Source organism: Galleria mellonella, unplaced genomic scaffold, assembly GCF_026898425.1.
Source record: "Galleria mellonella isolate WM207_F2 unplaced genomic scaffold, CSIRO_AGI_GalMel_v1 utg200, whole genome shotgun sequence".
Lineage (NCBI taxonomy): Eukaryota > Metazoa > Arthropoda > Insecta > Lepidoptera > Pyralidae > Galleria > Galleria mellonella.
Genome location: NW_026442034.1, coordinates 3,011,572 through 3,037,468, shown reverse-complemented (window position 1 = coordinate 3,037,468; position 25,897 = coordinate 3,011,572). Strand labels below are relative to the sequence as shown.

At 36.2% G+C, this 25,897-nt stretch overlaps 3 protein-coding genes across 3 annotated transcripts; 2 read left to right on the top strand and 1 right to left on the bottom strand.

Moving 5' to 3' along the window:
• The first annotated feature begins 81 nt into the window (after positions 1-81).
• Positions 82-2,613, top strand: LOC113518015 (zinc finger protein OZF-like). Its single transcript, XM_026902763.3, has 2 exons — positions 82-1,236; positions 1,809-2,613. Exons 1-2 carry the CDS (start codon positions 191-193, stop codon positions 2,122-2,124), a joined length of 1,362 nt encoding a protein of 453 aa, XP_026758564.2. The 5' UTR covers positions 82-190; the 3' UTR covers positions 2,125-2,613.
• Positions 2,614-2,963: 350 nt separating this feature from the next.
• LOC113519159 (17-beta-hydroxysteroid dehydrogenase 13-like) lies at positions 2,964-8,007 on the bottom strand. The gene is made up of 6 exons (XM_052894245.1): positions 7,719-8,007; positions 7,017-7,154; positions 5,940-6,131; positions 5,096-5,225; positions 3,710-3,886; positions 2,964-3,375 (listed from the first exon to the last, which is right to left on the bottom strand). The coding sequence occupies exons 1-6, from the start codon at positions 7,956-7,958 to the stop codon at positions 3,230-3,232; spliced, it is 1,023 nt and encodes a 340-aa protein (XP_052750205.1). The 5' UTR covers positions 7,959-8,007; the 3' UTR covers positions 2,964-3,229.
• A 358-nt stretch (positions 8,008-8,365) lies between these two features.
• LOC113519158 (uncharacterized) lies at positions 8,366-24,769 on the top strand. Its single transcript, XM_031913116.2, has 16 exons — positions 8,366-8,558; positions 8,637-8,864; positions 9,189-9,350; positions 9,513-9,737; positions 10,044-10,244; positions 10,738-10,897; positions 11,703-11,852; positions 12,761-12,888; positions 14,487-14,588; positions 15,242-15,363; positions 15,786-15,915; positions 18,310-18,463; positions 21,835-21,958; positions 22,296-22,443; positions 23,322-23,492; positions 24,578-24,769. The coding sequence occupies exons 1-16, from the start codon at positions 8,415-8,417 to the stop codon at positions 24,767-24,769; spliced, it is 2,541 nt and encodes an 846-aa protein (XP_031768976.2). The 5' UTR covers positions 8,366-8,414.
• The last annotated feature ends 1,128 nt before the right edge of the window (positions 24,770-25,897 follow it).

The window sequence follows — 25,897 nt, the reverse complement described above, 5'->3', positions numbered from 1 at the left end:
ATAAAATTTAATGAAATTTTTCCTTGAATTTAGCCCTTACTTTTAGGTTAGATGGAAAATTCGATAGTAAGTTGAAAACACTGAACAGTGAACTGTCACTGTCTGTCATCTATAATTTCGGCATTTTTTTGTTTTGGTTTGTTTTGTTTACTTTTTTTATTATAATACTTTTTTCATATTTTAATTTAAAATGGTTGACGACATCCGAAAATGTTGTCGAATATGTTTAGACTCTGAATCCGATCACGTACCCGTATTAGGCGACCCTACAATTTACTTGCACATCAGGTCTTGTCTTGATATAACGATTTCTCAAAATGATGAACTTCCTAAAGTTATTTGTCGGCGTTGTGTATCTCAACTGAGCGATTTCTACAACTTTCAATTGAACGCACGCTGTTCTCAAGATTGGTTGGAAACGTCTATCCAGGAGAAATCGAAAAAACCAGCAGAGAAAACTCAGTTACAGCCTCTCCCAGACTCTGAGTACAACTCCGATTCGCTTTTGGAATTCTTGAACAACACAGCGAATATAGAAGAATATTTAAATAACTTAGGTAAGGAAGATATCCCATCTATAGTGAATTTACTTGATCGAAATGTGAATGAGTTGGATGTACCAAACAAATCTTGTAGTGGTAAACAAAAAAAAATGCCGACACCTAAGAAAAAAGAAACAAAATCGAACTGTGTAAAAATGGAAATAGATGTTTTAGATTCTGACATGGAAATTGTTAAAGAGATATTAATGAAAGAAACTGAACCAAAATGTAAAATGAAGAGCACAGATAAAAATCAGTTTGTATGCTTTGGTTGTAAAATAAAGTTTGATAATGTTCACAAACTGTCACAACATGTTAGTGTGTGTGATACTGCCACACGCACATGTATACATTGCAATTTATTGTTTGATTCAAAACAAAAAATGTTTCAACATTCTATTGTGCACAATGCTACACATACTTGCAACTGTGGAAAAGAGTTTTCAAGTAAAGAAAAATTGTTATTGCACCATAAAACATGTCTAATTGACTATGGAGCTTTTATGGGATGTGTTTATCGTTGTAAGCAGTGTGGACAAACATACAATGAAAGGTTTCAATTATACAAGCATGTAAAAGAGCATATTGTAAAATCAGATGAGAGGATTTGTGATATTTGCGGTCACAAATTCATCGGTACGGAAGCATTGTCGAAACATAAAAAAGAAACACATAACACAGGAGACTTGTATAGGTAACAGTATTTTATTGATACCATCTTGTATTAAAATAAGCAGAACTTGTACTATGGATACTGGACAACAGATATATTTTTATTTGTAAATACTCACATATGTTATACAAAGAAAACAACAGACCAAAACTAACTGTTAACTGTCCATTGCTGAACATAGCTTCACCCATAAGGGGGGTTTTGCCAGTAGTTGTCATGCTTGGCAGACAGGCTGCAACTGCAGTTAGGCTTGCTGTGCTGTTTTAAAAAGGATGCTGCTGCCCATACCTCGAACATAAGTTCCCTTAGTCGCCATTAGTGTTGTAAGAACAACACTCATGGGAATGGAAGGGATGGCCTATTTTACGCCAGGACCTACATAGCTAACTAATTAACAATATATGTATCATGAATACAATTGTATTGTAAAGGGATTAAATATACAACAATAAGGTGAGGTATTTGAAAAAAAAATTAGCCTGTCTACTTTATATATAGCATTCTCTAATAATCAATTACACAACAGGAGTTCTACAAACTATATAGCTGAACCCCAATCTATGCTCATTAATAATATCTTGTTTTTATTCCAGATGTAAAGTCTGTAAGCTAACATCAGCAGATCGCAAGGAGATATACCTCCATGTTCAAAAACACACAGCCATCCCAGAACCCAGGCGCCATCTGTGTGAATCATGCGGTCGCAGTTTTGCGACGCGGGTAACGTTGGCACGACATTCGTTACAACATGAAAAATTAAAGGACTCCGCATGTAGGGTTTGTGGTAAAACATTTAGTAATATTAAATCCAAAGACCAACATACATGTGAACATGTTAATTTGGTGATGTGCGACCGATGTGGTCAAAATGTTGACAGTTTTAAATTGAATATGCATAAATGTGTTTAATAAATTTTCTATTAGTTTACGAACCCATATTACAATGGTATATTTGTTCACATGCTCTCACGTTCAAGGACATCTTTTTGTAAAAGCAATATGGAATAAATTTGATGTACCAAAACACATTTTGTCCTATAACTTTAGCGTTTTGCCCAAGTCTTTTTATGTGAATTATAATACTTGTTGATTTTAATAATACTAATATTTCAACCTACTTTTGTATATTTGCAAATTTTGAAACAATTCAGATATTTTGTTTTTTTATTGAAAAGTTTTATTCCTATGTTGGTGCTATACTAATTGTAACCACATTCAAGATTTGTGTTTAGGAAAAAAAATCTTAAGTTACTCTTAATATCATTGCACTGTATTTTGATTGGGGTTGATTGTTTTTTAATATTATAATATGTAAAATTATTTCTCATTTTTGTTTAACAAAATAAAAATTATGTCTGTTTTTATTTTCTACAATACAACCTATATTATTTTACTTTATTCACCCATTAACAGATATGTAATTGTAAAGTTTACTTGTTAATATACTTAAAAACATATACATACTGATTAATATGTATCACTATAAAAAAGAAAACAAATTAATAAAGATAAAAGATTTTTCTAAGATCACTGCCAACTGATAGGTTTCCTAAGGGGCTTGCTGCATTTCCATGCTGAAAAGTTATGGTATCTCTATATGTTCCAAAATATAGGCCAGTCTTCTGGTCGCCAAAGGTTTTTTATATATATACAACAATACAAAATGTTAATACAGTGTAAAGGTCAAATGTATCAGGTAAAAATGGAAAATTAATTAAAATAAAACATTATTAATATTAATTTATTATTTAAAATTAATAAGTAACTAAACTTCAATAAGTACTAAAAACAAACAATTGTAAACTTGTTTATCTAACGCTTTATGTTAACAGATGCAAGCATAGCTATTTTTAGACAAATATCGTCTATTGAAAGGAAAATTAAAAATTGTGGCAACAATTAATTAAATTAGAGGTAAATAAATGCCATTAATTTTTTCTTTGAACAATAGAAGAGATATGACTAATCCACTAATATAAATCGTACGTACAAATTAAGCACTGTACATTAAGCATTAACAAAAACAAAACCATCCTCTATGATCGAAGTTGAAGAAATCAGTGAAAATGATCCTTATTCTGTACGGCATAAGGTTGTGGATGTCGACGAGTGTCTTTATGAAGGATGGTATGCATATTGTTTTATGATTCTTGCGAATTCCTGTATTTTAAGGCAAACATACAATAACTCGATATAGGAATCTAAGAAATTACATTACAAAAAATTAATAAGTTTTTACTCCCATTTATCTTCATATTTTTTTAATGGGTGATAATGGAATAGTAACCCTACCCGCGCTATCGGTATACACCGGCGGGGTACCAGTGAAGGATGATAGGTTAGGATGAAGCAGGTCAGTTAGACCTCAGTTAGACTCAACCATTTAGTCATCATCATCATATCTGCCGTTACCTGTCCACTGCTGAATATATAACAATCGTATAGAATCTCCCAATTTGTAAAGTCGGTTGAAAAATACACTACAGCCGCATACCATCTATGATAAGTCTAGCAGCTTCGGTGGCGGGCACCTCGGAGTACCACGAGGTGAAACGGTGACACGGCATTGGATATAGACCTGTGGCTACTGTTGCCAAGTATACTGACGTCGTGTTGATATTCTTCGTCCAGGTATTTAGCCTCAACTCTTCAGTTATTGATTCCATCAGGCCTAAGAACATGGACGATCGTAGAGCACAGCGTAACTAATGCTGTAAGGCGTTGGGAGTCGTTTTCATGGGTTTATCATCAAGCGAACCGTTTGCATATACTTAATTCTGCATTATCAACTACCTGAACCAGCAAACATTCTTTGACCTTTATCGGGATGTAATCTAATGTAAATTTAACTCTATTTTCCACGTTAAGCCTCTCATTTGGGCCATTGTGCGTAGGAGTCATGGCTAGTATAGCCAGCACAGCACCGCCCAGAAAAACAGAAGCTTCCTGAGATCTTCACAGGCCTCACGCAGCGACCTCACTGTTTCGAGGATTTCTTAACGTTAAAGGGCCACAGCTTCACATTCCAGGATTAGAGCTCGACATAGAGTAGGTACTGTCTGTGGCTCCTTTATCGGGATAAAATTATCCTATTCTCTCAAGTTGGAACACACCCTACACATTTACGAAATTTAATTGAAATCAGTTGAGCTATTTCGAAGATTCATCGTCATCAGATCAGCTGTTAACTGTCCACTGCTAAACATAGGCCTCACCCTATTGGGGGGCTTTGCCAGTAATTGCCATGCTTGGCAGGCGGGTTCGCAACCGCAGTCAGGTTTTAGAGATATTATAGTGAATTCTTGGGGTTACGGGCCAAAGAAAACGTTTTTACTGTGGGAATATACTTTTACTGGAGGTAACCATATAAATCGTATCAAACATTGTAGTACACAAAAATATGGACAATCTCAAAAAACCTTATAGACAGTACAGTGTAATTAAAAGGCAGAGACAACTCATTCGCTAATCCAGAGTATACAATCATGGAATCGAGCTGGGAGGCGGCGCTGGCGGCCTCTGCTCTTTCGATTACAGAGATCTCTCGGTAATCGAGTGATTGCTACAATATTTTAAAAGGAACGCTGCTGCCCATCGCTCAACCATTAAGTTCCCTTAGTCGCCTCTTACGACACCCACGGGAAAGAAAGGGTTCCATTCTATGCCGGGACCACATTGCAATTTCGAAGAGTGACGTTAACGAATATCGTGACACATGATTTCTACATATTAAATAAAGTACCTTCCTTTCCTGGGCACGTTTCTCTTCACACGAGAGAAGAATTCTAGTTTAGTATAATCGCACTGTACACAAGAAAAAAATAAATTGTTAAAGCAATATGTACTTTGTGTTGTATGACAAAGGTGTAGTCTACCTTACCTCGTAGACCAAACTTGGCAGCGCAGTATGGCACTACATCAGCACACGGCATCAATCCTGCAGTCGAGTTGATTGCAACGATGTGACCGTGCCGCCTCTCTATCATATTCGGTAGAAATGCTTGGATTACCTGTTCAAAAGAATTGATCAGTATCACTGAAAATCGATAGAATGTAGATGTATTAGAGGAAAACTTTGGACAAAAGTTAGTTTGCTTGGGTACTTCGGTCCCATTCGTATTTCTCCCATGAAGCAGTTGTGTTTGCATAGGTGTGCTGTGCTGTGGTTTCGGTTTGAAGGGTGGGATATGGCAGTTAATTTACAGGGTGCAGAGGAATAACACCCGAGTACACAGTAATGGCAATGCATGGGATGGTATCATAGGCGAAACAGTATACTCTGTTATGTCCATGGTACTGCTCATGTCTATAAGCGATGGTTAGGTACCACTTGCCATCAGGTGGGCCGTCAGCTTGTTTGCCAATATAAATTACATGAAAATAGTATTTTTGACAAAGCAAAAAAACTGCTTAAAGTGAATAAACATCTATATGTATACGCGCGAATTTGTTTTCTAAATTCAAATAATAAACTGTTTCTTAACTTATTATTTTATTTTTTATCGTTTTTTAATTTATTAATAAATTACATAGAATTCCCATATGCAAGATTACGCACTAAAATATTTTTAAATACATTCATTCCGTTATTCATCAGTGTACGTGTGTTCATCACTAAAGTATTTTTTTTTTTGTTTGTAGTAAGAAAATGTAAAGAGTTGTGCGAAAAAAAAAATGGATAAAAAGTAGAGAGAGAGACCGAGATGGAGTGAGAGTAGACCAACCCAAAAGTGCGCCAACAAATTCACTTCAATTATTCTGGTGATACCATCAGGTCGGAGGTGGTTAATTGGGGCGTAGGTCAGTGCACCGGCGTTGAGTATCACCATCGACACTTCGATCAGCTGGCGGCGCATTCGAGCTGCTAACGTGCTGACCTGATCACGCGATGTTACATCAATCGTGTAGCCAATGCACTGTAATGATCATAAGTTATCTTTTTTGTATAATAAGGATGGCAAGCGGCCATAATGTGAAGAAGTTTATGCCGTCAAAAAGTTGGGTTTATGAGATGAAAAAGAAATGGCAACTCTGCCCGCGCTACCGGTATACACTGGCGAAATGCAGATCATTTGACCTATCGTGGTTTGCTAGGAATTAATCGTCATGGTTTCCAGGGGACCAAGTAGAAGTCAACCTGACTCGAATAATTGCCACTATCCCTTTCAGCTAGAAGCAGCTGTGGTTTTTTTTTTTTAAGGATGATAATAGAATGGTGACCCTACCCGCGCTATCGGTATACACTGGCAGGGCACCAGTGAAAGATGATAGGTGAGGAGATGAAGTAGGTCAGTTAGCCCATCGTGACGAATTCAACAAGAATTGTTCACGATGGTTTCCAGGGGGAACCACGTGGAGGTCGACCTAATAGGGCATATTGCTAGCAATGGGGCTGTCAAACTCCATTACTAACAATCCCTTTCCCTCCAAGCAGCTGTGGTTACATGACATCGGCTTGAAGAACACTTTCAAATTTATCGTTATTTAGCTTATTTAGCACTCTAAGTAGATACATGGCAGGATATCTGTCAGATGAGATGATTATATTAAATTAAGATCACATTCGTGTGATCCAGGCATAGAATAGACCATCTTCTTTTCCTGTGGGTGTCGTAAGAGGCGACTAAGAGAGGGAGAGGGATAGACAGCAGCGTCTCTCTTAAAATATCTCCAAAGCCTAACTGCGGTTGTCAATCCGCCTGTAAAGTAAGGAAACTACTGGCAAAACCCTCTAAGGAAAGGCTTATGTTCAGCAATGCACAGTTAAAGACTGATATGATGATGATTATGAAGATCACTACCTCGCCATCTTTCTTCCGAATTTCATCCATCACAGCATTATTGCGTGCAGCGTCGACGTCCCAGCACACGACAGTAGCGCCAAGTTCAGCCAACTGTATTGCCAGCTCCCTGCCTACACCATGACCTGCTCCTGTTATCTAAAACATTTATTAAATTTTAATATAGATACTGAAACAGTCTCTGTAGCCGAATATGATCAAGATAGAATGCAAAGAGAAAGTATCTAGTTATTTTACCTCAAGCTCCACTGGCTTATAAAAACACTAATGGCTACTAGTCTAGGTACCTATCTAGTCTACGTAAAATTTTAGTTGAGAATTTTTATTGTTAGGCGAGAGGCTTCAGTTCCTAAGCCAAAGATAGTTAATAACAATAATAATAGGAAAGATAAAATATATTATAAATGTGTTCTTATTTATGAGATCTTTCCAATGAAAAATAATGAAGAAATTCGATGATAAATAATAGAAATTTGAATCATTGATATTAAAAAATTTAGATATTTCACACAATCAGACTCTTTTTCAAAATATTTTGTTAATGTGTTTCAAATTATGAGTTCATTAACTATTCTGAGCTTAGTCAAATATTTGAATGACTTTCTAAAGCGGCTTGTATGGGTAAGTTTATCGAAATTTCGTTTTAAACCATTAGAATGAAACAATAAACTTAACTTGAAGTTGGCTCTTAAATTTACTAACCAGTACGGTTTCTCCATGTAAACTCTTCATAATTGGTGGTATCAATATTCTTACCAGCGCTACGGCACAAGTGGAACATAATTTCACGACCAGTACCAAAGTATCTAAAGCCCAGAATGGTGCATTGGCCAGTCCTCCACTACCCCACCATGGCAAAATCCATATCTCTTGTAAAGCCCTAAATTTTCTAGCTACACCTCCTATAGATCGCACAAAAAAGTTTTTTGTAGGCATCATCATAAAATAAACTACTTATAAATCAAACGGTAGACAATAACCATCTTTACTAGTAGATGAAGAGTACTAGAATGTATCAAACATTGATATGTCAATTTAATTATACATATATATTTTTTACATTAAATGACTTGTAGTTTCGAATAAATACTTTCAGAACAAAATTTTGAACCGAATAAACAATTATCATGAAAATTAAATATCGTAATTAAAAAGAGGTGATTACTAAAACAAAAACACTTAAGGATCTAATTAAGAAATAATTATTAACATCAATTCAATAGACAAATTTACACAAACAATACATTCGATATCAGAAACTTTAAAAAAAAAGGGAAAGAAATTGACTGCATTTTTTTTTTATCTTAAAAAAAAAATCGCGTATTTCTACTGACGTGATAAATGTCAGTGTTTGATTTGTTTTTAATTAATAGTTTGCTTTGTTTGCAATTTGTAATTATGGCTAAACCTTTGCAAAAAGAGAGAGATAACAGATCTGCAGATAAAAAAGATTTCACTTTTCATCCTTATACAATCACTCCTGAAAGTGCTCATACTTCGATACTTCTTTTGGAGTCTTCAGAACCAGAAATATTATGCCAGGTATTTAATTATACAATATCTACATCAAAGTATTTATAAAATTTCTATCTATCTTTATTTTCTTTTGTCATTTCACAGACTTTACGAGCAATCACAAAATTCTCTGCGCAAGAACTGCAGAACCGTCATGTATTGTTCGACTTGAATGCTATTCGTTACATAATACCTCACGTGGAACATCCTGAGCTGAACATAAAAAGATTTGCGCTGAAGGCTTTAGCTCAGCTTTGCCAGTTGCCACGTGGTCCAGAACAAGTTCTTGCAAATCCTCAGTATCTGAGGAAAATAGCGTATATGTTGGTGAAGGTATTTGCTTAAAACAAACTATATATTTACATAAGGTTGTGTTCTACAAAAATAAACCGACTTCAATTGTAGCAAAACAAGTTATTTTGATTTAATTTTTTTAAAACCGAACCTATAATTAAGTATATCTTTTCAGATAAAATAAGAATTTTCCAAAACGGTTTATCACTGACGGAGTTATGAGCTTCCAAAAAAAAAAAATACAACCTTATTGAAAACTTCTTTTTTGAAGTAGATTGAAAAGAACTTTTTACATTTAAAATTGTTCGTCTAGTAAAGTGTACAGCATTATTATTATAAGTAGGTGGTATATAATTATTTCAGATAGAAGATATATTTGTCCTTGAGTTCGCGTCTTTGGTTTTGTCTGAACTGACCAGAGAACCACTTGGTTGTGAGCAGCTGGTCTCGGCTAATATTCTGAACACTCTTTTCTCAAGAATGAAGAATAGTCTTGATCCTGACGTCCAGAAGAATTGCTTGCAGGTAGTTTAATCATAACCATATTGACAACGTTAGTAATAGTTTTTCTAAAGAACACATCTTTCCTATTTTCCTATCCCTTTTCTTTCTGTACTCCTTAATATGGATTTGGTTTTTTAACTGTCAAAATATTAGCTGATACTAACATAATTTTATTATATCCAGACTTTAAGTAATTTGCTGGATGATCCAGTTTGTGCATCCGAAGTAACAAAGAATCATCAGTTCAGTTGGCCATCTCTCCTAGTGCTGATGCAGAGCAAGTATTTAGCTATTCAACACACAGCTCTTAGAACTGTAGATCAGTTGATCTGTAGATACAAGGACCAAGTAGTGCAGAGAACCTTCAGAGCTTCCACTGGAGTACTAGATCTCTGTGATATACTCGAGGTAATTTTATACGAAAAACACTTATACGACTCTCAACACGAGTTTTATTATTGCAACAGTTTTTAGTTTATTAGGGATAATTTGTTTTACTTACTTGACATACAATATATAGAAAAAAAAAAAAATTTGGATGAAATCACTTAAGTTTGACGACCCACTGAAATTGTTCGTAGTCCAAGATACACGAACACACAAAAATAAAAAATTTCTACTTTATTTATAAAGATATAAACATATTTTTTATATAATTCTTACTTGAATTTTGCTTTTTTTCAATAACTCCTATTTCCCATGTATTTTCTTCAGTCATATGAATTTCGCGACGTCCACACCGAAGTTTTAGGAGTTTTACGCAATTACGTCGAAATAGAAGAGAACGCAGCACATTTATACAAGTCCGGTTGTATCTTAAGGCTATTGGCATATTTGGAAATGGCGCTCCCAGCTATGAAGCCGCATTGTCTTGCTGTGCTCACGAAAATGTCTTTTACTGCAAATGGAAGAGACGTAAGTTTACTATAGAGAAGACCATAGTAAAATACCGATTTATATAGACTTGTGATAGTATAATTTACCTGTCTATTGTCACTGTAGTTATTAAAGATTCTGTTATGATATCGTAACATTCTAAGCTTATGAACGTAATGTATTAGAAGAGTCATTAAGCAGACAGAAGATGTTAGAGTAAGTATTAAATATGTGAACTTGTTGTGTTAGATGCGCATATAGGTAGGTTTGAACACATTTTTGCTTTTCACGTATACATAAGAAAAGTAGTAGCTATCCAATTGCTTATACATTTTGGATTTTTAGATTGCGCTTCATTTTGTATGAAGGTTGAGCTAGAACTAAACGATCGACTTTATTCTTTCTTTACTCGCTTTCCTTACTTCATTGCATATGAATTATTATGCTGAAAATATCTTGTTAAACTTTTAAGAACCCTACAATGCATATACTGTATTAAACAGGCTTTATATTTACTATGTATTATCCTTAGGCACTTTTCGAAACTGGAACAGATTTAGTGTTTTGCCATCAACTCCTGAGTTCCAATGTGGATTTGCTCGCTGATGCAGCCATGGGCGTTGCCAACATGACGAGACTACTGCCGGCTGCTGTACGCATGTCTGATACCAACATTATAGAAGCACTGTGTGGTAAAAACTTTAATAATATTTGTTTAGTATATTTTAAATTTTTTATAATAGGTACTTGTAGTTTGTTTAATGTTTTACTTTTTTAATTCTTTATTGTACACCAATTAGTCTTTTACTGTACATTTGTCTTGAAAAGATTGTTTTTAGCAATAAAACCACCTTACTGTACTTATACAACTATATCGTTACATTAATTAATTGTCTTGCTTATTCCCTATATTGCATAATGCAAAAAAAGTATACTCATTCATTGATTGAGATAGCATTTAGGAAAAATTAACAGTTATTTGTTTTGAGGTATCTTTGCTAGCATCTTACTCGATTCTAGCATATAGATCATTGCGTGCTTTATTATTTTCTACTCTAAAAATGGTAGCTAGTTTAATATTAGATATAATAGATGATATCTATGATTCTTTGATTCACTTGAGTGGTAAGGTATGGTAGCACTGTATAATTTGGATTATCTTTACAGTTTGTTTATGCCTATAAGTAAAGCTTACCCCATTCCATCAAATGGTCCTTTTCCTTTCTCGTCAAAAACTTATTAATGTTTACAACCATAATCTCTAAGAACAATTTACTTCCATTGAAGATTTTCTCTAAAACTACAGCATGAGTTTCAATAAGTTTTCTCTACGATCGGTAATAGGAATCATCATGTTGTTTTCTATAGAGTGTGGTAACGTTTTACGATTGGCAGGAATTAGTATGTTACCATTTATGGTATACAGAAATCTATCTACGTATTTATATGGAAACATACATATATACTTAAGAATTAAATATATACTAACTCTTACAGCAATTTTGGGTGACGATGCCGCAGTCTGGTTCTATATTCGCATAAATTCCTTGAGAGCTTTAGCAGAGTTATGCCGTATTATACCCAAAGCCGCATACAGTCTTGTCGAAGGGAAGACGTTTGCTGCATTACGAAATATTAATGAAAAATGTAAGATCTATTTATTACGAATTTTAACAAAGTATAACCTCTTTAAAACCTATTTATAAAGTAATAACATACCGTGTCGGCTTTTTACTTTACTTTTAATTGTATGCTTATACATAAATTTAATTAGGCTTCATTGTAAATGAAATGAACAACCGGGCAATTGCTTGATTGCTCGTATGCTAAAGCTTCAAGTTTTCAGCGAGCTATGAAGAGGGCTATACTCGGAGTTTCTTTGCGCGACATAATCCGAAATGAGAGTTTCCGCAAGAGAACTAAAGTGGTCGACATAGGCCGAAGAATAAGCAAGCTAAAGTGACAATGGGCTGGTCACATAGCTCGAAGAACCGATAATCGGTGGGGACGAACGATTCTTGAGTGGTGATCCCGTACGGCTAAATTCAATGTAGAATAACCCCCGCTTAACTTAGACGACATTAAATGAATTGCAAGCAATCAGTAGATGCAAGTGGTTTAGGACCGTTTCTTATGACAGTCTATGGGAAAGTCTATGTCAGTAGTGGGCAAATAATGGCTGATATGATGATATGGTAGTCTGCAATACTAACAATCTCATCCCATCCCCCTGCACTATCAATATTAGGTACTTTTTTTGAGATAAATATGCCGATATTGAGATAAATATAATACCTGCCTGCATAATCCATATACTCTGGCGAGTGTACTACTGAGGGATAAAAGGTGAGAATGACGGCAGGTATTGACTACAAATGTTTCCATCGAGAACTGCAAGAAGGCAAACCTTTATATGCTCAGTAATGAGGTAGCCTCATTAAGTACTAAGGGACCCTAGTAGGTCCTCATTACTATCCTTCCGACCAGTGTTAGTTCCTACTCTTGTAGGGGTGGTGGTGTTATGGTGTTCACCGTTTATATCATACTGTTTACAGTCAAAGATACGCCTATAGAGGCACAACGTTTGGCTGTACAGTGCTACATTAATCTACAAAATTACCACGTCAGCACAAGAGCTATGCTTAATCAGGACTTTATACAGGAATTAATAAATATTTTGCAGGTAATAAAATGTACCTATACAATTCATCATCTCTCTAACCTTATCCCAATTATTATTTGGGGTCGGCGTAATATGTTTTTATCCATATTACAAAAACATTAGGCTTATAGTTATATGACCGGTCATGTGCCCGAAGTCAACCTTCTTTAGGAATGCATTTGTTGCTGGTTTCCGTCACCTACATTATGTAGGAAAGGATTGAGGAAAAAAGGAAGTGAACGTTAGAAATGCGTAAAGGAAATTGGTAAATAAGAGGAATAAGGGACTTAGGACTAAGAAAGGGGAAACAGTATACTCTGCTATGTCCATAGTACTACTCATGACTATAGGCGTCGGTTATTACTTTCCATCAGGTGGACCGTCAGCTTGTTTGCCATTTTAAGTTGCATAAAAAACTTATGTGGGAAAGGAAAGGAGGGGGGGGGACTCTGCAGTTGCGGTAAGGACTGGGACACTGCAGCGGCCCGGGAGGCCGGGGTCGCATACCTGTATGCCCTTATTCTGGAATCGAACAGATTTCTAAAGAAGGACACCCTGACGCATGTACCTATATAATTTTATTAGACAGTAAAAACCGTTTTGTTTCTATATTGGCATGGCATAAATTTCATTCTATTTCTACGCCGGTCAGTGCGCTTTGGTACAGAGTTTAATTTCGAGGTTTCCACTGCGTTGTGCTTTCTTCCCTTAGTTGTCTCTTGCAATATCCTAGAGATTAGAAGGAATTATACATATTCTTGCTATATTTCTTAGCCCGTCACCATATCAAACAAACGACAACCTGCCTACCATGTAATATTATCCGAAATTACGGAGTCAAACGATTCAAACAAAAATTTAATGTTAAATATACTTAATATATACGTATAAAATATTAAAATATCGTTGCTTTGAACTCTTATGGTAGGATTTGTGGTGCACGAAATGTTGTTAAGCTTTATTTACTGGTCCTATTTCGGTATGAACAAAAACACGAAATTGTGTTTAAAAAAATCTGCAATTTCATTTTATAGTAGAGCCTCAGAGGAATAACGGCAGTATCTGCAAAATAGTTATTTCTCAAACATGCTTGAAATGTGAGCATTATTTTGACAATCTTCTTCGAGATAAGTCAAACTTGCCGTACTGGGCAGATATATGCGAGCAGCGGCCGGCAAAAGTTGTATGAAAATCCATATCTGTCGTGTTTTGCGGCCAAATAAATTACTATATAAACTCATATCTGTCCTGTTATTTAAAAATGGAATGACCTTTTACTTCGAAACATGGCTACCAAGGAGGTAACTAATAAAAGGTTTTATTTAAATTTCGAACTGGTTTGCAAATAGAAAGCTATTTATTGAAAAAAAAAAAAACAAAGGAACATTCGTCATTGTGTTTTTGATTTCCGCGCATTGTTTGAGAAAAGTACTATACAAGCCTTGGCCACAACTAGGCATTGATGAACTCACGTATGCGTGCCTCGGCAACGCCTCGGCCCACATTTGCACGTTCATCCATCAATGCTTCAGTTGCTGGCCGTTGCAGTAATGTATTATTGTGACTACAAAACTGTCCTGAAATAATAAACCATATTCACTTGATGATATTATTTGTAGCGCATTGATATAAATTTGAAAATCATGACGTGTACTGTTCTCAACGGCTTGATGGTGGAGGAAGTGGCGCGGGAACTGTTTACACAAGGAAGAGGAGAAATGGTGGGTTTTGACCCTATAGAGATCTCTATTTGTATGGTCAGTTGACTTTTTATTTTGTTTTACAACTTAGAATGAAGAACCTATTGTGACGTCACTCATGCGTTGGCATCCCCGAGGGTTAAGGTGTTATGCCTCCGATCCTTGTACATTCATTTCAGTTCCACCTTCACATCTAAATAATCATAGCTGTTTAATAATAGAAATATGAGTAGGAATGTAGTACTTAGATCTTCTAATCCTTTCTCAGAAGTTGTACAAAGTTGTAAAAAGTAAGAAACAGGTTGACTTCCACGCGGTTTCTCCTAGAAACTATCGTGCTTAATTATTGATAAATTGGTCACGATGGGCCAACTGGTCTTCTTTCATCTTCACCTATCATCTTTCACTAGTGCCAGCGTATACCGATAGTGCAGGCGGGAATACAATTTCATCTTCACTTAATAGAAAAAAATAACTTAGTACCCATAGTACCCATGGTGCTATTGATATCTAAAGGCGACGGGTACCACTTCCCATCAAGCAGGCCGTCAGCTTGCTTGTCTTTACATGTTCCATAAAAAATCTTTGAGCATATCTACCTATTTACGCAGGTACCCGAGCTTTCAATCGTTTGGACCCCTATAAATATCCAAGTCATGGATGATGATTTGCAGGTGGTGTCAAAAAACCTTAGGATAGAGCATATCGGCCTCAGGACGGCTCTCTGTTCATTGATCATATGCAGCGTCACCGACGAGGGCGCTGATGTCTATTTGGACCTGGGGACTATACATTAGTGAGTTTGAGTCATGGAAAACATTATGGGCATTTTTCGTGCGTGCGTGCGTGCGTTCGTGCGTGTGTGTGCGTGGGCGTAATTTGTATTAGTGAGGATTATATATTATAAATCAAAAGAGTTAACAATTTATACGTTTAAAATTGCAAATTTGCAGAAAATATATTAAAGAAAAGATCAAAAGTTTAAACTTTGTTCTGTTTATCTTGATGTAACAATAAAAAAATGACATACAATTATGGATTAGGGTTAACAACTATTGATTGCATTAAGTGTCGGGATAGGTTTGATGTAAACCAATAGTACTAATACGCGCGCGCGCACACACACACAGCCACACATACACGCACGCACGCACGCACGCACACACACGCACACAGAAACAATAAATAATGATGTACTTATTCAAAAATACATTGCAGCATGGCAGAAAATAAGCTTGCCAGATATGTCGTTGGAGCTTGGGAGCCGGCCTTAGAGGCCATATTCCGACATCATCCGTCTGCAAAGCTTGCATATACCGGAAAATTGGATATCAACGACTTTACACAGGTAAAATAAGAAGTAATTTAATTATTGGACATAGATCTTTCTTACTTCATCATATCAGCCGTTGTCTACTGCTGAATATGGCCAATATTCAGGGGCCTATATCCCAAGGGGTTTTGGCAGTAGTTAGCATGCTTTTCAGTCGGGTTGGCAACAGCAGCTAGGTTTTGGTGATGTTTTAAGAGGGACGTCGTTGCTTACCCCTCAACCATTAGGTTTCCCTAGTTGCTTCTAACGACATCCACTGGAAAGAAAGGGATGGCCCATTTTATGCGAGACTACTTTTTTACGAGTACTTACTAAATACTAATATATACTGTACATGTATGTGTATATATATATAAAACTATTTATATAAACTAAGAATATATACTATATTTACATTGATGTCTACGTTTGTGATGATAAGATAATAAATAGAATAAATCTTTCAATGTAAAAATATATCGTATGACCACTGCAAACTAATAATTTTCAAGTGACTTCAGAAAGACCCTCCGCTTTTTTCAATTTGTCTTTATTGTTTGTGTATATGTTATGTGATATCTTCAGATGCTAAAATAATTTTAACTGATTTTGATTATTTTTGCAAATGGTAGCGTTTACTGAAATTGGCTGTTTTTATATTTTATTTATTTATCGAACGAAAGTTGAATGTACATAATTTTAGAACATTTCGGCCTTTCTTCTTCAGAGCCTTTTTATGAGACTGTTTCTTAAATGTAATATATATATATATATATATATATATATATATATATATATATATATATATATATATATATATATATATATATATATATATGAGGTTGCACGGTCGGATTTACGCTTCTTTTGTGCTTACGCACGTGTTTATGATATGGGATTCTTCAGAAAAAATGAGACCCTGTGGTTCGTCAGCTCCGCAGTATTTCGTGACTCCAAACTCATTTTCTAAAGTGTGTGTGTGTGTGTTTCTCCACGTGGTATGCTTTGGGTAACGCTAATGCCGGCGGTAAATCGATCATCAATCAAAGTTTTTGTCAAAAACTTTGATTTCCTTAAAAACGAAAAAAAAATTTTTTGTAAACTTTCTTCGACTTTTCAAATTTTTTCTTAAAAATTTTCTTGATTTTTTTCGATATTTTTTTTGATAATGAATTTTTAAAAAACAAAAAATTGAGTAAAAAGTGAAAAACAAATGAAATTATTGATTTTTGAATGGATTAGGGTGAGTTTAAGGGACAAAAACCTTGTTCCCTTATTTTTTCCAAAATTTCAATCAATTGGTCCGGGAAAAACCGTTGAACCGATCGCTCCAGGGATTTAGGGGGTTCTTTAAGGAACAATAGACTGTAAAATTTTCTTCAAACCTTAGCTTTCCCGCCCATATTAGCGAAGATACAGCCAAGTAACCAAAAAAGGAGAAAAAGTCACTTTTTTCCACTTTTTTCAATTCAATGTTAGAGGTGGAAAAAAATTTTTTCTTCACTAACTCTTGACTGTGCTTAATTGGAAATTTTATGCAAATAAAGAAACTCGGCGCCCGCTTGCTGTGCGACCAGTAGTTCCAGAGATATTAGCAGTTGAATGGAAAAGGATGCTTTTGCATTCAAAGTTCGATATCTCGGAGACAAATGGTCGTAATTGAGCCATCCAAAGCGATTTTTGAAGCTGAATAAACACGCTAAGAGACCTATACAATGGAGTAGCTCGAAAAAATTTTTCCATGCCCATAGAGTGAAAAACAAAACCTAGAAAATTTAGAAAAAAATTATTTTCAGCTTTGTTTAAGAATTGCATGGAAACCGGAGCTCAAAAAATTTTTCACCAAAAAATCTGAAAACTAGAGTTTTCAAGCTTCAAAACCCTTTTTTTAAATTTCCTGTACGATTATTTTTCACTGAAATACAGCCTGTTGAAAATCACCCAAAAATTTCAAAAATTTTTATGTTCCCTTAATTTTTGCGAGGAGTGTATAATATAATATATATTTTATACAACTTAGAATGGCAAACAAGCTGACGGCACACCTAATGGAAAGTGGTAACCGTCGCCTATAGACATGAACAGTACCATGGACATAACAGAGTATACTGTTTCGCCCATGATACCCCCATGCGTTGCCATTCCTGAGGACTCAGGTGTTATTCCTCTGTACCCAGTAAATTCACGCCATATCTCACCCTTCAAACCAAAACACAGCTATGCAAACACAACTGCTTCACGGTTGAAACACGAATGGGACAGAGGTACCAGAGAGCAATCGACTTTTGTATAGGATCTCCTTCTGGTACCTGGTATCTGGAACACTTTCAAATATTCGAGACATTATCTCTATTTTATATGCTCATATGTTATTATTGTTGTAATTATGCATACCTATAGTCTTTAACAACAGTGCTGTTCACGTCGTAGGAAGGATTCTACGTTCAGAAGCGATTAGGCGACAGGTTCCCGACAATCGAAGAGATCATGACTGAGAAGCCACCACATCGGCATCCTGTGTTCATATGCATGTTCAACCAGCCCGGGTTTGACGCCACCTCCGGATTGAATATACGAACTCCGTGTCAGTTACATTATTAATAATTCAGCCGTTAACCCTAGAAAGATAATCATATTTGGTATGGCGGTAAAGATAATCATACGTCTCAGAGACGTACGCCTAGTTATTAACATATATTTTAATATATATGCATTTATTGATTGTTTATAGGGTCTTACATATTAGTTTAAGTATTGTACTAAGTAATAAAACATTTATTAAGTTATTATATTCATTAATTAAAAGAAAAAACAATAAACATAAAACTCTCTTAAAAGTACACAAAATATAATTAAACTTTTTTAATATGAAGTTTCTATGTGACTATCAGTCTTCAATTACAAATATAATGGCACTTTTTGAGGGTATAAATGCTAAACAGTCTTTAATATAACAGGAACAATCATCTCTTATAATTTAAGTACATTTATAACACACGTCTTTTTTGTGAATACTACAAACAGACTTTTGGCAAAGAACACACTCCATTTTGGACATTTTTTATATTCTTGAAGGATAGTATAAACCATTTTTTTTCTTTTTTTGCTGCAGGCTCTTCCTTTCTTTCCGAGTTATTATCCAGTCTATTTTCTGGTAGCAGTTCTTTAATATTGTGGCGTAAGTACCTTTTCAAGGTCAAAACTTCCAATCTTTTTTCATCCAAGCTGAAATTAGCTCAGTGCTCAATTTCTTCATGAAGTCTGTCCTGTTTAATGGCTTTTCATTCTTGATGAGTACATTATGACAATATATGATATATGAGTTAACAAACGATATATTTAGCATGCCATAAAATATCGTCATTGGCCATCTATTAGTCGTCCCCTAGCTGATCGAATAATATTTATTGCTAACGTCCTTCCGTAGGGGGGAAGGGATTGTTAGTAATGGAAACTAAAGGCCTTATTGCTAGCAATATACCCAAGCAGGTCGACCTCCACGTGGTTCCCCCTGGAAACCATCGTGCTGAATTCCAAGTGTATTCATTACGATGGGCTAACTGACCTGCCTTTTTTTTCATACTCACCTATCATCTCTCACTGGTACCCCGCCAGCGTATACCGTTAGCGCAGGCGGGGTTACCATTCCATTATTATCCATTAAAAAAACGTCCTTCCATGACTTATTCCTATGACAGTGGACCAACAGTACCTATGTTTCCCTCAAAGCGTTTGCTGAGGCGGGGTAATTATGCGAGTGTTCAACGAGAGAATTATATTGATAGTAGACCATGCCGATTGAACAGACTCCACTTGGTTAGAAGGGTTATCTGTAGCTTTGACAGCTTCATCGACCAACTCGTCTTCTGTATAACTTTGTACATCATCTTCGAACAGTTGATTTTCCACTTCACTATCACTTTCTTGGGCAGAATCATCATCATTTCCCATCAAAAATTGCACAATCTCCTCCTCATTTAATACGAGTACTCTCTGACTAATCATTTTATGGCTATATTACATGTACCTTAAATATAAAAAAATATACATTCAAACATATAAACAAAAAAAAATATCAATCTCGCGAAAGTCACACAAAAGATAATCATACGTCTCGTGGACGTACGACATACCTGTATCTAGGTACCAACATCACTTACCGCTGCGACATAACCATCCAACGTTAGCTCCGACAGTCAACTGAGTTGACTAAGACGGACAGTGCGCTGCTTATTGTAGATAAAAAGAAATAACAATATTTAACGACTGCGTACGTCTCGCGGACGTAGAGTATCTTTCTAGGGTTAACTGTCCACTGCTGAATATAAGAGCATCCCTATAAAGGAAGTTTTGCCAGTAGTTGCCATGCGTGGCAAGCGGGTTGGCAACCGCAATTTGTCTTTTAGAGATATTTTAAGAGAGACACTGCTGCCCATTCCTAGCCCTCCCTTAATCGCCTTATACGACACCCACGGGAAAGGAAAAGGTGGTTCATTCTATGCTGGGGTACACACGGAGTGTCAGTAATGAATGTTATTTCTGAGATTCTTCAATATTGGATTGGAGAATATCGCATATTCTCCATTAGAATAGTACAATTAAAGTGGCCATTTTAATGCCACTGGTAGAAATATTGGTGTAAAATAGATTACCGGAGAGAAAATGGATTGTTGTTATTTTAAGGGATGAAAATGAAATAATGATGAACGAAGATGATCTGCATGATCGCACATTTTAGCTTATAATCATTTCATTATCTATTTTATTATCGATCTACTAAAAGGATATAAATACGGTGACACGACCGAAAATTAGTCATTCGCAGTTTAGGTACCGAACAGTTAACACTAGGTTCCAAGCAGCGTTCTAATAATTTGTTTTGAAGTATTCTCTTTTAGAGGTGAAACACGTAGCAAAACGTACGTGGAGGAAATGAAAGTCTGAGATTTAAGATTAGTAGTAATTCTGGTAGTATTGATTGGGGTGAATCTTGAAGAATTGAAAGGTTTGTTTAGTGGGTAATAATGGTGGATAATGGTACCCCGCGCAATCGGTATACACCGGCGGGGCACCAGTGAAGGATGATAGGTGAGGATGAAGCAGGTCAGTTAGCCCATCGTGACGAATTCAACAAGAATTGTTCACGATGGTTTCCAGGGGGAACCACGTGGAGGTCGACCTAATAGGCTGTTGCTAGCACTGGAGCTGTCAAACTCCATTGCTAACAATCCCTTTCCCCCCAATCGTGAAGGGTGTTGACAATCACACACATACCAATGATAGCGGAATTAAACAAAATAATTCTAATGAACTAACGATATAGCTGGTTGTTTGATTCTAATTATTTTTATCGTTGACATTACGAAGTGACATAGATGTGATATACTCATTAAAGTTTAGACCGCAAGCTCCCCGCTCCAGTCACTCCTCTGGGTGACATCCGGGCGGGTGGTCGTGTGAGTCGCATTGTGACATATTATTGTTTACTAGCGGCCCGTCCTGGCGTCGCACGGGTGGACATTTTTACATTTTAAAAAGTAGCCATCAAGGCTGCACACGCGACGGAAGTTTAAAAAATAGAGTAACTTCTCCCGTTTTCCCAACATTTCCCTTCACTACTCTGCTCCTATTGATCGTAGCGTGATAAAAGGTATACTATAACCTGCCCAGGAGTATGAAGAATAATTGTACTAAGTTTCGTTAAAATCCGTCGAGTAGTTTTTGTTTCTATAACGAACATACAGACAAAATTTTACCGATGGCATTTTTGGCATCAGTATCGATAACTTATCACCCCCTGATAGTTATTTTGGAAATATATTTCATGTACAGAATTGATTTCTCTACAGATTTATTATAAGTATAGATTATTTCCTCCACCTACCCAGGAGGACAGCACAAAATTGGAATCATATTAGATAGGGTATCTAAATAAATAATATTTTTATGCCATAGATCGATCATCAACAGAGTCGAAGCTAGCGACGTCTCAGTCTGGTCGCCTACACCTGCCTCAGCTGCCAGATGACGCGAATTTGCGCGCGTATATATTAAAGCTACGCATTTGGTTTGGTGATCCGTTAGTATTGGTATCTATGTTTTATTGCTTCATACTATATCATATTAGCTATTAATTCTCCACTGCAGAACATCTCTCTCTTCAGTCGTACACTCTTGACAGAGTGGTCGTGGTTTCTACAATGGCAGTGGATCGTCGATGAGGCTCTCCTTCGCGATTGAGGTCCTCGCAATATGTCTCCATCAACTTCTGTTCACAGCCGAGCGAGAGCATTCCACAATAGACTGCTGAATATAGGCCTCCCTTTATTGGAGGATTTTGCCGACTATTTAGGCGACGGTTACCTACGAAACCTAACGAATGGTTAAAAACGGAACAAATATATATTATGTTACAGATACCGCGACAAATGCCAAGAAGTATCGTCTTCGTTGAAACAGAGAGCTCAATTGCTAGCTGAATTTGTGGTGGAACAAATGTCCGGTTTGACTGAGGAGCGCGACTGTTCTATGCCAAGTGTTGATTTGCATTTGGCAGATTTGATGGTGATTTAATTGGAATATTTAAAAAAAAAATTGTGTTATGCAATTAGCTTTTTGTCCGCTACTTCATACTCCAGATTTCATTCGGAATCCAGAAGTAGATAAATTAATGAAATACTCATATATTTTTTCGGGATGTATAATGATTTTAAGTCAGAACTGGGAAATCCGTATCCAATTTGATGCCGTAGTTTTCGAATGATGCCGAAGTAAACTTATAGACAGACAAATTTTCTAAAAACTATTATTTTAGGATCTATGCGTTCGTGCCTGTGTGTATCTATGCCTTCATGGGTATCATATATGTACTGATGTTGTGTTTTTTATATCAATATTAAATTATATTATTGAAGTGGCAAATAAGAGTACGGTCCATCTGATGGCAAGCCTTTAAGTTATAGTGTGCCAATTTTTTTAATGGGTGATAATGGTATGGTAACCCCATCTGCGCTGTCGGTATACACTGACGGGGCACCAGTGATAGATGACTGATGAGGATGAAAGGAGATCAGTTAGCCCATCCTGACGAATTCAACTAAAATGAGCCACGACGGTTTCCAAGGGGGAACCACGTGGAGGTCGACCTTACAGGGTATATTTCTAGTAATGGGGCTATTTGACCCCATTACTAACAATCCCTTTCCTCCGTGCCACTAGTCGACCGAATTTAAAAAGAATTTTTAGGAGAAGATTCTCGATTCGGTTGAATCTCTTTCATTATTGAAATGAAATTAAATGAGTTTATTTGCATTAAACAGTTTAAAATTATAACAAGCTACGTGGTATTATTTTGGCACCTGTCATTGAAAGATGTAGGCATGCAAATATTTAATTTATTGCCTATAACGTTTATTACAAATATTGTGTAAATACGCCATCAGATGGAGCTAAACTCGAAGGTGATAGGACTCGGCTGGGTGCGGTGCGGGGGCGGCCTGGAACGCGCGCTGCTGTACAAAGTGTTGGCCGACCGCGTGGGGCTGCCGTGCGCGCTGCATAGGGCGAGCAGTGCGCATGCGTGGTGCGAGGTCGCAGTGCCAGCACCGTGTCCGGTGTGTAGCTATACTAACTTTTTAAGGCTAAATGACTTTCTAGCGAAAGACTTAATATTAATATATATATATATATATATATATATATATATATATATATATATATATATATACAATTAAGTAGTATCTATGAGTATTATGTATTACTGTTTTATATTATATTATTATATTTATATTTGTTATTTTTATACAAATATACATATTTATTTACAGGATATAAGTCGAGTTGTATTAATAATTGATTCCTATTTTACATATACATATTATATAGATAGAGCATCGAGCCCAAAAAACGGGTCAACTTCCCTGTCAGCTAATTCTCAAATTAGCTGACTCGTTTTTTTTTATCAGTATTCTATGTATTCACGCATAAAATGTATCTTGACTTATAATTGGTAAAAACGTAATAAATAAAATGAGTGTTTACGCATTGAAAAGATGCAGAAATTATACTTTAATCTATTCTTATAATAAATCTGTAGAGAGGTCAATTCTGTACATGAAATATATTTACAAAATAACTATCAGGGGGTGATTAGTGATCGATACTGATGCCAAAAATGCAATCAGTAAAATTTTTGTCTGTCTGTCTGTATGTTCGTTATAGAAACAAAAACTACTCGACGGATTTTATCGAAATTTGGTACAATTATCTTCATACTCCTAGGCAGGTTATAGTGTACTTTTCATCGCGCTACGATCAATAGGAGCAGAGCAGTGAAGGAAAATGTTGGGAAAACGGGAGAAGTTACTCCATTTTTAAGCTTCCGTCGCGTATGCAGCCTTAATGGCCACTTTTTAAAATGTAAAAATGTTCATGCGAAGCCGGGACGGGCCCGCTAGTACAAAATAAATATAGAAGTTGTAAAGGAATCATTCATAACTATTTATCACGCAAAATTGTATGAAAAAGTTGATCTGTTTTTCTCGAAACATTAATATAGAGACATTATATTTATATAATCTCGTGGATATGTCCACGTGACGGAGATAAAAAGTAAAGTCGCGGGTAAAAGCTAGTATTATTATAAAACAGTACTAAAATGCTCATTATACCATTGTCACTTTCCCGTGTTTTATACTAGGGAGGTACAGAAGACACAGAGGAGAATTACCCAGCGGGCCTGCTCCGTGTCAACTACGTAGTGGATCTCATGACCGACCCCGGTAGATTAGTGCCTCTGGGTAGCTTCGAAGCGCAACGGGTTTGCGGTCCCGTTTGTGCATCACCCTATATTGCGCGGAAACTGCCTGAAGTGTGTCGGTGTGAAAACTAAGGGCCTACCATGAAATGTTTTACGAAATTTCGGAGCCGAATGAAACACAAATTTGATGTTAAAATTACATAATACTTACCGTTTAAAAACATTAAAATTATGAATATATTATTCCTTTGGACTTTTATGGTAGAATCTATGACGAACGAAATGTTAAGCTACGTTTACTGGCCCGAATTAGGTATGAACGAAAACACACAATTGAGTCCGAAACTTCGGAATTTAATTTCATGGTTGGCCCTCTGAACTGTCTTCTTCTACAGTTCTCTTCATGCATAAATTTATCTACATAGATTTGATACCCGTTCATTAATACAAAACTCGTTTGCTTGGGTATCTATGTCTCATTCGTGTTCTTACCGTGAAGCTGTTGTTTGCATGGTTGTGTTTCGGTTTGAAGAGTGGGATATGGCAGTAAATTTACAAGGCACAGAGGAATAACACCAGAGTCCTCAGGTATGGCAACGAATGGGGGTATCATGGGCGATATCTGTTATGTCCATGGTACTGCTCATGTCTATAGACGACGGTTACCACTTTCCATCAGGTGAGTCGTCGGCTTGTTTACAATTCTAAGTTGCATAGAAAAAAAGTGGTAACTCAAAGAGGGAGGCTTATCTTCAGCGTAAGTTGCATAGAAAAAAAGTGGTAACTCAAAGAGGGAGGCTTATCATCAGCGGTGGACAGTTTTTTTTATGGGTGAAAATGGTATGGTAACCCCGCCTGCGTTAACAGGATACCCTGGCGTAGCACCAGTGAAGGGTGATAGATGAGAATGAAAACAGATCAATTAGCCCATCATGATGAATTCATTAGGAATTAACCATGATAGTTTCCAGGGAGAACCGCGAGGAGGTCGACCTGGTTGGGTATATTGCTAGCAATGGAATTCTCAGTCTCCATTACTAACAATCCCTTTCCCCCAGCAGTGGACAGTTAAAGGCTGATATGATGATGATGATGATTTAATACTTTCTTTAGTGCGCTGTCGATTCACGTCCAACTCGCGTCCTTTTTGTCAGGGCTTGCAAACAGTATTGAACTCAGTCTTGATACATGGATTTAAATATTTAAACAGCCAAATATACATTATAAATACAATTTTATTCGTTCTCCCACTCATGACAA